Source organism: Tachysurus vachellii, chromosome 21 (genome assembly GCF_030014155.1).
Source record: "Tachysurus vachellii isolate PV-2020 chromosome 21, HZAU_Pvac_v1, whole genome shotgun sequence".
NCBI classification, from domain to species: domain Eukaryota; kingdom Metazoa; phylum Chordata; class Actinopteri; order Siluriformes; family Bagridae; genus Tachysurus; species Tachysurus vachellii.
The window spans coordinates 5,199,593-5,212,603 of NC_083480.1; the positions used below are offsets into that span (position 1 = coordinate 5,199,593).

The window sequence follows — 13,011 nt, forward strand, 5'->3', positions numbered from 1 at the left end:
GTGTTTTTCCCCATAACCCCTAAACCCCTAAAACCCCTATGTCCAAATCTCAAGTGCTTTATATCATTGGAATCCTTGGCTCATCCTTGGAAAATCCAAAATTTGCACAACATGGACATGTGACATATCAGAACACTCAGCACAATGAGGGGAGCAGCCTCACGTGTATTTTGGTCACGTCACGTGACGTCACGTGTAGCCCCGCCCCCAAAATAAGCGACATAAAAAATTTGCACAACATGGACATGTGACATATCAAAACACTCAGCACAATAAGGGGAACTGCCTCACGTGTATTCTGGCCACGTCACGTGACGTCACGTGTAGCCCCGCCCCCAAAATAAGCGAAATCAAAAATTTGCACAACATGGACATGTGACATATCAAAACACTCAGCACAATGAGGGGAACTGCCCCACGTGTATTTTGGTCACGTCACGTGACGTCACGTGTAGCCCCGCCCCCAAAATAAGCGAAATCAAAAATTAGCACAACATGGACATGTCATATATCAAAACACTCAGCCCAATGAGGGGAAGTGCCTCACGTGTGTTATGGTCACGTCACGTCATGTGTCGTCACGTGTCGTCACGTGAAAATAAAAAAATTTGCACAATATGGACATGTGACATATCAAAACACAGCACAATATGGGGAACTGCCTCACGTGTATTCTGGCCACGTCACGTGACGTCACGTGTAGCCCCGCCCCCAAAATAAGCGAAATCAAAAATTTGCACAACATGGACATGTGACATATCAAAACACTCAGCACAATGAGGGGAACTGCCCCACGTGTATTTTGGTCACGTCACGTGACGTCACGTGTAGCCCCGCCCACAAAATAAGCGAAATAAAAAATTTGCACAACATGGACATGTGACATATCAAAACACTCAGCACAATGAGGGGAACTGCCTCATGTGTATTCTGGCCACGTCACCTGATGTCACGTGACGTCACATAAAAATCAAAAATTTGCACAACATGGACATGTGACATATCAAAACACTCAGCACAATGAGGGGAACTGCCTCACGGGTATTCGGATCACGTCACATGCTCATGTCCGCTTGCCTCCAAAAGTATTGGCACCCTAGCGGTCCAGTAGCTTTCACAATCTTTCTGTCCACTTGCCTCCAAAAGTAACACTGACCCTTATGTCCACTCGCCTCCAAAAAGCACCGGCCTTTGCGAATACTTGCACCGTCAAAGCCAACATCAAAGTTTGTCTCGACAAACTTTACAAATCTAGTTTAAACATTTAAATTGTATTGGTTTATTAAATATGATACACAAAGCAATATGCAGGTGGAAGCAAATCATAAATTTGAGAGGAACATAATGTGAAAGTTAGATAGTTGAGGTGCCAAAGACTTTTATTGAATCTTTTATTTATTCTTTTCCCGCAATACTTTTGCCACATTAAATAAGTATGTATTAAAGTCACATAAACAAAACAAAAAAAAAAAACCACAAAGTTTGACTTTGAGGCTGAACTGCCAACCTAACTGGTGACATCTTTCCAGGATGTCAGCTGAATTAACCATTTAAAAAAAAAGTATTTCATGCTGCAACTGCAACTCGTCTCTGTTTATCACTTGGGAATCTACAAACAGATTCAGATTCAGATTATTTTATTTAATACCATGTCAGCAATCAAAAGCTATTTTCATGGTAAAATTCAATTACAAAAACACAAATATATAAATGCAATAAAAACAAAACAAATATAAACAGCAAGTCATATTATACAATTTTTTATTTTAATTAACATACTGTAATGAGTCTGTCTGTGTTTCTGTCCTGTTTCTGTCTGCTGTCTTTCCCGGTTGTTAATTGTTTGCTCCGCCCACTCTTTGGTTTCCATGGACATTAATTGTACTCCTTCTCTCCTTCAGGTGTGTTGTCTTTGTCTCTAATTAGTTCCGCTTTGTCATTGGTTCCTGTCAGCTATATATACTCTGTTTGTTCACTTCCCTGGTGTTGGTCGTTGTTGTAAGCTGGTGTTAATGTTCCCGTCTCCTGTGTGCTCTGTATTCTGCTCTGTTTGTTTGCCTGTTTCTTGTCTTGGTTTAGTAAAAGTCTAAAACTGCATTTGGATCCTCATTCACCTTTGTCCTGCCTCGTGACAGAACGACCAACCACATGGATCCAGCAGAGATTTTGTTCCATTTATGTCAGGGGGATTCCCCACTGGAGGAATATGTAGAGGTGTTCCTGGACTTGTCCAATCAGGTGGATTTTGGGGAGAGGGCCCTCAAGGACCTGTTCCGGCATGGTTTGGAGGACGGGCTGCGCTACCTAGTGCCATTGGGCCGAGAGGTGGGGCCTTTCACGGACCTGGCCAACGTAGCATTGCTCCTGGGCGGGTCCTCCCTAACCGTGCACAGGACAGAGTCGGACACCGGCCCTAAATATTTTTTGGGGGGGGGCAGGAGGCATCGGGGTCCGTGGGGTCCGGAGCCAGGCCAGCCACGGACGCCCGAGGCCCCTACGGTACCTCGGCCTGACCCAGGCCTGTGTACGTCGGTGACCGAACCCGTCCACATGGGTGCCAGACCGGAAAGCTCGGGCGAGGCCCGGGGGAACCGGCTGATCGCCAAGCTGGCGGACACCCTGATGGTGTCGGCGGCCGGCATCCCTACGGCACCGGCTGGAGCACCTAGGGCACCTGAAGCATCCGAACCCGCCGACGCACCTGAACCTGCTGAAACGCCTGAACCTGCTGAAACGCCCGAACCTGCCGAAGCGCCCGAACCTGCGGAAGCGCCCGAACCTGCGGAAGCGCCCGAACCTGCTGAAGCGCCCGAACCCGCCGAACCCGCTGAGACACCAGATCCGACCGGGCCGACCGGGTCGACGGAATCAACCAGGTCGACAGAACCAGCCGAACCGACCGGGTCGATGGGTCCGACCGGTTCAACCGAGCCAGCCGGACCGACCGGGTCAACGGAACTGACCGGGTCAACAGAACCAGCCGGGCCTACCAGGTCGACAGAACCAGCCGAACCGACCGGGTTGATGGGACCGACCGGGTCAACCGAGCCAGCCGGGTCAACAGAACTAGCCGGGTCAACCAGGTCGAAAGAACCAGCCGAACCGACCGGGTCGATGGGTCTGACCGGGTCAACCGAGCCAGCCGGACCGACCGGGTCAGCGGAACCAACCGGGTCAACAGAACCAGCCGGGCCTACCAGGTCGACAGAACCAGCCGGGTCAACCAGGTCGACAGAACCAGCAAGTATGGTTGCGCCCAAGCCCCGTAGACTCTCTGTCCTGCCTGAAGGGCTTGATACCGAATGGCTCTGCCTATATGCTCTATCAGTCCCCAGTTTTGTCTCCCTGTCTCTGTCAGTCTCTCCGTCTCCTGTCCATTCTTATAGGTTCAAAGCGCCTCCAGCACCACCCTGGCCGCCAACTCTGCTCTGGTCGCTGGCTCTGCCTGCGGCGCCACCCTGGTCTCCAGTCCTGCTCTGGTCGCTTTCTCTGCCTGCGGCACCACCCTGGTCTCCAGTCCTGCTCTGGTCGCTGGCTCTGCCTGCAGCACCACCCTGGTCTCCGGTCCTGCTCTGGTCGCTGGCTCTGCCTGCGGCGCCACCCTGGCCTCCGGTCCTGCTCTGGTCGCTGGCTCTGCCTGCAGCACCACCCTGGCCGCCAACTCTGCTCTGGTCGCTGGCTCTGCCTGCAGCACCACCCTGGCCGCCAACTCTGCTCTGGTCGCTGGCTCTGCCTGCGGTGCCACCCTGGTCTCCAGTCCTGCTCTGGTCGCTGGCTCTGCCTGCGGCGCCACCCTGGTCTCCAGTCCTGCTATGGTCGCTGGCTCTGCCTGCGGCGCCACCCTGGTCTCCAGTCCTGCTCTGGTTGCTGGCTCTGCCCTGGCCTCCAGCTTCGCCAGCTCTGCCCTGCCCTCTGCCGCCACATGGACCTGGCCCGCCTTCCCGCCCCTGTTCCACCTCTGCTCCACCACCCTCCGGTTCTGTGTTGGAGTGTCTGGAATCCACTCCTGGGGGGGGGGCTCTGTAATGAGTCTGTCTGTGTTTCTGTCCTGTTTCTGTCTGCTGTCTTTCCCGGTTGTTAATTGTTTGCTCCGCTCACTCTTTGGTTTCCATGGACATTAATTGTACTCCTTCTCTCCTTCAGGTGTGTTGTCTTTGTCTCTAATTAGTTCCGCTTGGTCATTGGTTCCTGTCAGCTATATATACTCTCTCACTTCCCTGGTGTTGGTCGTTGTTGTAAGCTGGTGTTAATGTTCCCGTCTCCTGTGTGCTCTGTATTCTGCTCTGTTTGTTTGCCTGTTTCTTGTCTTGTTTTAGTAAAAGTCTAAAACTGCATTTGGATCCTCATTCGCCTTTGTCCTGCCTCGTGACACATACGATAAAAAAAAAAAAAAAAACCCATAATGTCATTAAATATGTCTTTAAGTGAAGTAACTTGATAAAAGAGCATTCTGCTTGTGTTAAGTCCAGGACAATCTAATAAAATATGTTTGACAGATAAGGGAATCTTACAGAACATACATAAAGTTGGGTTTTCACCTTTAAGCAAAAAAAGCATGGGTCAATTTTTAATGTCCTTATTAAGAGCTTCGGAATCTACAAACATTGTCTGTTTTCCTAACTGTCAAAAACTAATAGGTAACTAGCATGGATTAGCTGCGGTCGTTAACCAAGGACTAAAACAAATCCCTTGCTGTCTAGTTTTTAGATTTCTTTCGTTTGAACAACCAAATGCAGCACAGAAGTCCGGCATCGTCCATGCATTTGAGGTAAAGGAGCACCGTACAAAGATGGCGGCTGTATTGACGCATTTTTAGGACTCCATCTAGTGTATAGATATCTAAGGACGCCCTCTTTCAAAAAAAAAAAAAAAAAAAAGACAGGTCACCGGTCATGCGCAGAATGCTGTTTCATTTCAATCCCAGGATCAACTCAGTTGGATAATGAAGGAGAAATGAAGGACAAAACAGTCATACAGGTAGATTTTATATCTATTATGCTTTATTATGTTACAGTTAAGCTATTTTCGAAAACAAATAAACCACCAAAAACGTTTTTGTATAGCCTATGCATCTTTCCACAGTTAAGTTATACTGAATGAATATAAATAAAAAGATCATGGAGACCAAAGTAATAAACCTCTTTATACTTTAATACTTTATTAATATTCTTTGTTTCTATCAGACCGGCTCCCAACAAATTTCAAAATATGTATCTCAGGTGTCTCGTATCAAATTACATTAATAGCATTATAACTTCAGATACCTGTCCTGATCTCAGGTGTTTCATGTCAAATTACATTAACACAGTTATAACTTCAGATACCTGTCCTGATCTCAGGTGTTTCATGTCAAATTACATTAACACAGTTATAACTTCAGATACCTGTCCTGATCTCAGGTGTTTCATGTCAAATTACATTAACACAGTTATAACTTCAGATACCTGTCCTGATCTCAGGTGTTTCGTGTCAAATTACATTAATAGTAGAGATGAGCTGGATACTCGGCTGAAACGAGTATCCGGTACGGATAAAGCACTTCTGCCGAGTACGAGTATTATACGAGTAATACGAGTCAATATCTGTGCTCGGATTGAATGAAAATCATCATTGGGTAGCTGATTGTGTCAGCGTTCTGTGATAGGCTAGTCATAGCGCCCCTCCCCTACACACATACAGATGTATTTTGTTGCTGTGTCTCACTCTGCTCACTCACAGTCACACACAGAACAGCTCTCTGTCTCTCCCTCAGTCACTCGGGTTCGCGGGTCTTTTCCGTTAACGTTTAGGGTTTCTTCAGCTTTTTACTTCGGGTTGTAACATTAATAATACGTACTTACTAACCAGTAGAGCTCTGGTAAACGTGGGTTCGTTCAGACGTGGTGCTTGCTTGGTAGAATGCGACTCGCATTGCGTCTCTGCCTGTCGGAGATTTTTTCTCTTTTTTAAACCTTCAGCTGTCTCTAACCAGTAACCAGACACTGAGTGTCTGACACGTTTTTGCTGTATTTCATAAAAACATAAAGGTAGTAAGCTAGTGTTATAAATATTACAAATTAATTATTAAGCTACACACACATACACACCTGGTGTGGAAATAAAAAAATAAAAAAGAACCAAAAAACTAAAAAAAATCACACTGATCATAAAAAAATTAAAAGTTAAAAAAGAAAGTTATTTTGTCCATTACATTTTACTTCATAATTGCACTGCATTGTTTTGTTTTCATTGTTGCAAAACTAATAATATAGTTATAATATAGTGTAATATAGTTCGTTTGCTATTGTGATCAAAACCATTGATATGAAGCTCAATCCTGATGCTGTCCTGTAAATATTTTTCTAATCAGCAATAAATATAACAATTTCTGATCAACCCATATCAATTGCATGCTTAAAATAACATACCTGTTAAAGCCCCGCCCATTTCAAGATAAGCCACGCCTATGTCCGGATTAGTCCCCACCAACTCCGAGTACAGATACAGATACAGATAATTCATATGGTTTACAGATACAGATAATGCTGTACTCGCTCATCCCTTTTAGTGATCACACTGAAGGAGGGTTGCTGGCTTAATGACAAGGTAAAAGTTAGAAATATTAATCAATAAATTTACTATTTACTTGATATGCCTTGGTTTATTGGGAATAATGCATCACTACATTTTTGTAAAGAAAATGGGGGGAATAAAGGGTTGTCCTCAATATTTTATCAAAATTTGTAACAAAAAGAATAAATTGATTCTGCACTGTACATTAGGGCTGGGTATTGACACAAATTTAACAACCAATTCGATGCTAATAGTATCAAGTAATCAGACAATTGTTGATCATAAAACACTAATGCTGGATGTCACCAATGTCATGCATTCTTAATGAGTATTTTCCCCCTCTTCTCTTTTCAAGGTTATCAACTTCTATTTGTCCTTGCTAATGAAGAGAAACAGTGATCAGCTGGGAGCCTTAAAGTCTTCTCTTACAGCACTTTTTTCTACCCAAAGCTTCAGAGTGGTGAAGGCCATGCAGCAGTGAAGAACTGGACAAAAACTCAGGACCTCTTCGTCTTTGATCTTGTTTTTGTTCGTTTGCACCTAGGTATGCACTGGGCTTTGGCTGGAAGTCATATAAAAGTTGGGATGCATTGTTTTAATATTTTTGTTTTTGAAAAGTGTAAAACAATATTTTTGATTTTCAGTTTGTCTTTAACTTGCCTATATTGCTTCTAAACACCAGGTAATTGATTTTAAATCCCAGACCATACAGTGCTATGACTCAATGACTCAGAGACATGATGATATCTGTCATGCTGTTGTGAGTGTCTCCTTATTTTTGCTGTTATATTAACCTTTATTCTATGTTTGTGTTCTGTAAAGCTGCTTTGAGACAATGTCAATTGTAAAAAGCGCTATACAAATAAACTTGAATTGAACTGTTATTCTGTTCCTTGATCATTCATCTTTGAATATCTGGATATGCATCTTCAGTTTTATTTAACAGAAAGTACCTCACAAAGGAGCACAGGGTCAAGAACGGATGCATCTTGGAGGCTTCTAGATGGACCATTGGCCGAATGAAAACTTTTGTATGACACCATATAATGAATTATATGGGTCTTCTCTGAATTAAGTGTCATTTTAAGACTAAATGTTCTGCTATTGTGTCTAGGCAATTCCTAAACAGTTGAATGGCAATGACTGTGGTGTTTTTGTCTGTAAATATGCAGACTTCCTTTCTCAAGGAAAGCCATTCACATTCAGACAGGTACAACAGTGCTCCTGTTCACACATTATAATCCTCAAACATTTTATTATGCTCCTGATTCATCTGTCTCTTTCTCTGTAGTGTGACATTCCACTCTTCAGAAAAGTGATGGTTTGGGACATCAGAAGATCCTGTAAGCCCTGAAGCAACCAGTCCTTCAAACATAATGCAACATCTTATGTTCTTTTTGTGTAAATTAAATTTAGTATGAAACTATGAATAATTGCAAGGGCTTTCTTTACAAGCAGTGGGCTGTGGAATAGTACGAAAATAAATAAAATCTGAGTTTAAACTGCTGATTTGTCTTGTGTGATAGAACTCATTATATAATTGCTGTGAAGTCAGTAAGCTTATTGAAGTGAAATGGGCATACCATAACTGAATAGTATATTGTGAACATGAAACGATCAGGACAGGTATCTGAAGTTATAACTGTGTTAATGTAATTTGATATGAAACACCTGAGATTAGGACAGGTATCTGAAGTTATAACTGTGTTAATGTAATTTGATATGAAACACCTGAGATCAGGACAGGTATCTGAAGTTATAACTGTTAATGTAATTTGACATGAAACACCTGAGATCAGGACAGGTATCTGAAGTTATAACACTATTAATGTAATTTGACACAAAACACCTGAGATCAGGACAGGTATCTGAAGTTATAACTGTGTTAATGTAATTTGACATGAAACACCTGAGATCAGGACAGGTATCTGAAGTTATAACACTATTAATGTAATTTGACACAAAACACCTGAGATCAGGACAGGTATCTGAAGTTATAACTGTGTTAATGTAATTTGACATGAAACACCTGAGATCAGGACAGGTATCTGAAGTTATAACTGTGTTAATGTAATTTGACATGAAACACCTGAGATCAGGACAGGTATCTGAAGTTATAACACTATTAATGTAATTTGACACAAAACACCTTAGATCAGGACAGGTATCTGAAGTTATAACTGTGTTAATGTAATTTGACATGAAACACCTGAGATCAGGACAGGTATCTGAAGTTATAACTGTGTTAATGTAATTTGACATGAAACACCTGAGATCAGGACAGGTATCTGAAGTTATAACTGTGTTAATGTAATTTGACATGAAACACCTGAGATCAGGACAGGTATCTGAAGTTATACCTGTGTTAATGTAATTTGACATGAAACACCTGAGATCAGGACAGGCATCTGAAGTTATAACTGTGTTAATGTAATTTGACATGAAACACCTGAGATCAGGACAGGTATCTGAAGTTATAACACTATTAATGTAATTTGACATGAAACACCTGAGATCAGGACAGGTATCTGAAGTTATAACTGTGTTAATGTAATTTGACATGAAACACCTGAGATCAGGACAGGTATCTGAAGTTATAACTGTGTTAATGTAATTTGACATGAAACACCTGAGATCAGGACAGGTATCTGAAGTTATAACTGTGTTAATGTAATTTGACATGAAACACCTTAGATCAGGACAGGTATCTGAAGTTATAACACTATTAATGTAATTTGACACAAAACACCTTAGATCAGGACAGGTATCTGAAGTTATAACTGTGTTAATGTAATTTGACATGAAACACCTGAGATCAGGACAGGTATCTGAAGTTATAACTGTGTTAATGTAATTTGACACGAAACACCTGAGATCAGGACAGGTATCTGAAGTTATAACTGTGTTAATGTAATTTGACATGAAACACCTGAGATCAGGACAGGTATCTGAAGTTATACCTGTGTTAATGTAATTTGACATGAAACACCTTAGATCAGGACAGGTATCTGAAGTTATAACACTATTAATGTAATTTGACACAAAACACCTTAGATCAGGACAGGTATCTGAAGTTATAACTGTGTTAATGTAATTTGACATGAAACACCTGAGATCAGGACAGGTATCTGAAGTTATAACTGTGTTAATGTAATTTGACATGAAACACCTGAGATCAGGACAGGTATCTGAAGTTATACCTGTGTTAATGTAATTTGACATGAAACACCTGAGATCAGGACAGGTATCTGAAGTTATAACACTATTAATGTAATTTGACATGAAACACCTGAGATCAGGACAGGTATCTGAAGTTATAACTGTGTTAATGTAATTTGACATGAAACACCTGAGATCAGGACAGGTATCTGAAGTTATAACTGTGTTAATGTAATTTGACATGAAACACCTGAGATCAGGACAGGTATCTGAAGTTATAACTGTGTTAATGTAATTTGACATGAAACACCTTAGATCAGGACAGGTATCTGAAGTTATAACACTATTAATGTAATTTGACACAAAACACCTTAGATCAGGACAGGTATCTGAAGTTATAACTGTGTTAATGTAATTTGACATGAAACACCTGAGATCAGGACAGGTATCTGAAGTTATAACTGTGTTAATGTAATTTGACATGAAACACCTGAGATCAGGACAGGTATCTGAAGTTATAACTGTGTTATGTAATTTGTCAGTTATTATCAGTTGTTTTTCCTGATTCAAGAAGCACAGCGACATCTACAGATCACTGCACTGCCTACACGTGCCCATCACTAACAACAACTACATTTCCCAGTATGCACCTCCCGCGTCACAGCGTCGTCTCGGACGTGTGACGTACTTTGGCTTGTTTTGGCCGTTTGTTTCCACATCCGGCTCCAAAGCTCAAAAGAGGTAGTTGTGATTTTTTTATTTATTTTTTTTCCAGACAAAAACAATCCGCTCGTAACGATCATTAACACCACTGGTCAGTTGCCATAGTGATGATGTCGATCGTAACGTTCTGTTATTGTGTATAATTATATGTTGTTGTTGTTTGGGCTTAGAGGCTAACGTGTTAGCTTGCTAGTAAGTCTGTGTGCTAACACGCTAATAACGTTTGCTAAGTTCGAGCTAACTCTGTGTTTTGTGTTTTATCTCATTACGCTTCTTGTGTTTGTTATTATTTTTATTTTTTTCCTCCCAGGAGATGAAGGATGGTGTAATGTAACACTTTGTCATCCGTTCCGTGCTAACGACTAACTTCTGCGGTTGTTTACATGTGGGTTAGTTTAGTTTTAACTAAATAACTAACTCGATGGTAACGAGACCGTAACTGGAAATGAAGGCCAGGTCGAGTATCTTGCTTTGCTTGAAAAGTCAGAAGAAAGATTTCATCTATTAAGTGGGAATTTCTGAGAATTAATTCTGATCTAAGAATGGTTTGAGTCTTAGATCAGAATTTTCAGAAAGTCTTTTTTCTGACTTGTTAGGTTTAATAGAAGAGTTGTTGATCACAGTAAATATTAGTGTGTGTGTGTGTGTGTGTGTGTGTGTGTGTGTGTCTACAGGGTGATGACCCTCTGATTTCAGGGCCCAGTGTGTGTGTGCATGGGTGATAGTGTGCAGCAGAGCGCGAGAGGGTCGGAGACTCAGGAAGTCTGGCTGGTGGTCTTACCATGGCTGACAACACCAGTGATGATGAAGTCATACATCTGGGCAGCTTCAGCGTACGCCGCAGCCAAGGTTAGTGTCTGCTTCCGGTTTCTGAGTGATAATCACATCCTTTAACTGTTCTGTAAGTTCATACCTTCGCTGTAATCTAGTTAGTTGTGAGGCAGACGGTAAAGTGGTGATGGAGTAGGTTCGTGTAGTACACCGTTGATACTGAGAACCTTAATGTCACAGATTGAACTGAGAACCTTAATGTCACAGAGAGAGACGATTAATTGCCCCGTGATCAAAAACATCTGACGTACAGACTTGTACTAAAAAACACAACCTTTGACACTTTTTTCATTGTAACTTTGAACAATGTTTTAAACTCATGGTATCTTAAGTATGTAACCTAGTGAGCCAGCATTAATGTATCCAATGTTAGAGATTTAAGCACTTATGTACGTATACTAGACTCTAAGATACACTCGAGATCTTACACTCCAATCTACTTCATGGAGCTCTGTGCTTTATGCACAGGGGCATTGTCATGCTGGAACAGGTTTATACGATGTGTTGCACAAACTTTTGGCTGTCTAATGTAGATACATTAATGGCTGCTGATAGATCGTGTGTGTTATCTACCATTGAATAACAAACAAATAATGTAACGTAATGATGATAACTTCTAGAGCACAGTGATAGACACCTTCCTTCTAAAATGAACCCGATGTACAAAACTCATCTTCTATTCTGACGTTACGTGATGATCTTTTGTTCCAGCTTTCACTTGAATGGTGAGAGATCACGTCTTTTTTTGTCTTGCTTAGATAACACACCAAGAAGGAGGACCTGCATAACTATATCTGACGATTCTGATGACGAGCCGGCCACATTTAAACCAAACGTTCCTGTGGTGGTCAAAGATGAAGATGACGATTATGACGACGATGTTAGCATTTTAGAGGTAGCAAAAAACTTTTTGTTCAAACTTCCCTAAGAGAAAGCTGAAGTTTTAATTTCTTGTTTTAGTAAAAGTTTTAGTACTTGTTAAATAATAATAGAGGCTGTTGAACTCATTATATCCTTTGCCGTGTGTTTACATTGTTTATTGTGTACTAAGTCAGTGTTGTGTTTTGTTTTCTTAAGGCACCGTTGCTGCCTCGCCGCATTCTGATCAGACCTGCTGCTCAATGGGGTGGCAGCACGTCCCAAAGCCAGCCTTGCGTGCCAGGCCCAAACCCCATGGACTCGCACTTTTCCCACACTTCTGTAGCTCCCGCTCAGCCTGCATCAGGAAATCAAGCCATTGGTGTCTTCACTACGGACCGGAACGCTGTACCGTCCACATCTAAAGATGTTATTTTGCTCAGACCTCACCTTTCCACTAATGGCACGCCGCCCCAGTTTAGCGATCCTTCTCCTAGCGCTAAACAGGCAGGTCAGAGCACGGCTCTTTTTACCCCTGTGAACACAGAGTTACTGGGTGTAAAAGTGGCAGTGGTGAGTCCACACAGAACTGAAAGGTACGCCGGGGCTGTAGTCCCACTTTTCCCTCAGGAACGACAGACGGACATGCCTCAACCCTCGCACGCAGCGCAGGAGCCTGTGGAACAGCAGCAGGATCAGCAGCAGCACATTCCCCCGCTCTTCCCTGCATGCTTACCGGTGTTAGCTGAAGAGAGACCGGGTCCCTCCACAGCCGCCGAGCCTCCAGCTCCAGATCCTCAAACAGCTCAGCAGGACAGTCTGAAAGTGCTCGTCACACGAGTGGTGAGCCGGCCAGTAACCGTTCTGTTTTGTGTAAAAATTATGTTA

General features: G+C 42.5%; 1 protein-coding gene across 5 annotated transcripts in view; it reads left to right on the forward strand.

The window, feature by feature from the left end:
* The first annotated feature begins 10,338 nt into the window (after window positions 1-10,338).
* Window positions 10,339-13,011, forward strand: part of rnf216 (ring finger protein 216) — a 25,278-nt gene continuing 22,605 nt past the window's right edge. The window contains exons 1-5 of one of the 5 annotated variants that reach the window (XM_060896876.1): window positions 10,626-10,890; window positions 11,109-11,283; window positions 12,024-12,160; window positions 12,343-12,634; window positions 12,737-12,966. In XM_060896876.1, the coding sequence (XP_060752859.1) occupies window positions 11,217-11,283; window positions 12,024-12,160; window positions 12,343-12,634; window positions 12,737-12,966 (726 nt within the window). In that variant the 5' untranslated portion in view covers window positions 10,626-10,890; window positions 11,109-11,216. Of the gene's footprint in view, window positions 10,453-10,501; window positions 10,526-10,546; window positions 10,570-10,625; window positions 10,891-11,108; window positions 11,284-12,023; window positions 12,161-12,342; window positions 12,967-13,011 lie in introns of those variants that run through there. The other 4 variants (XM_060896873.1, XM_060896874.1, XM_060896875.1 and 1 more) reach the window with 4 other exon arrangements.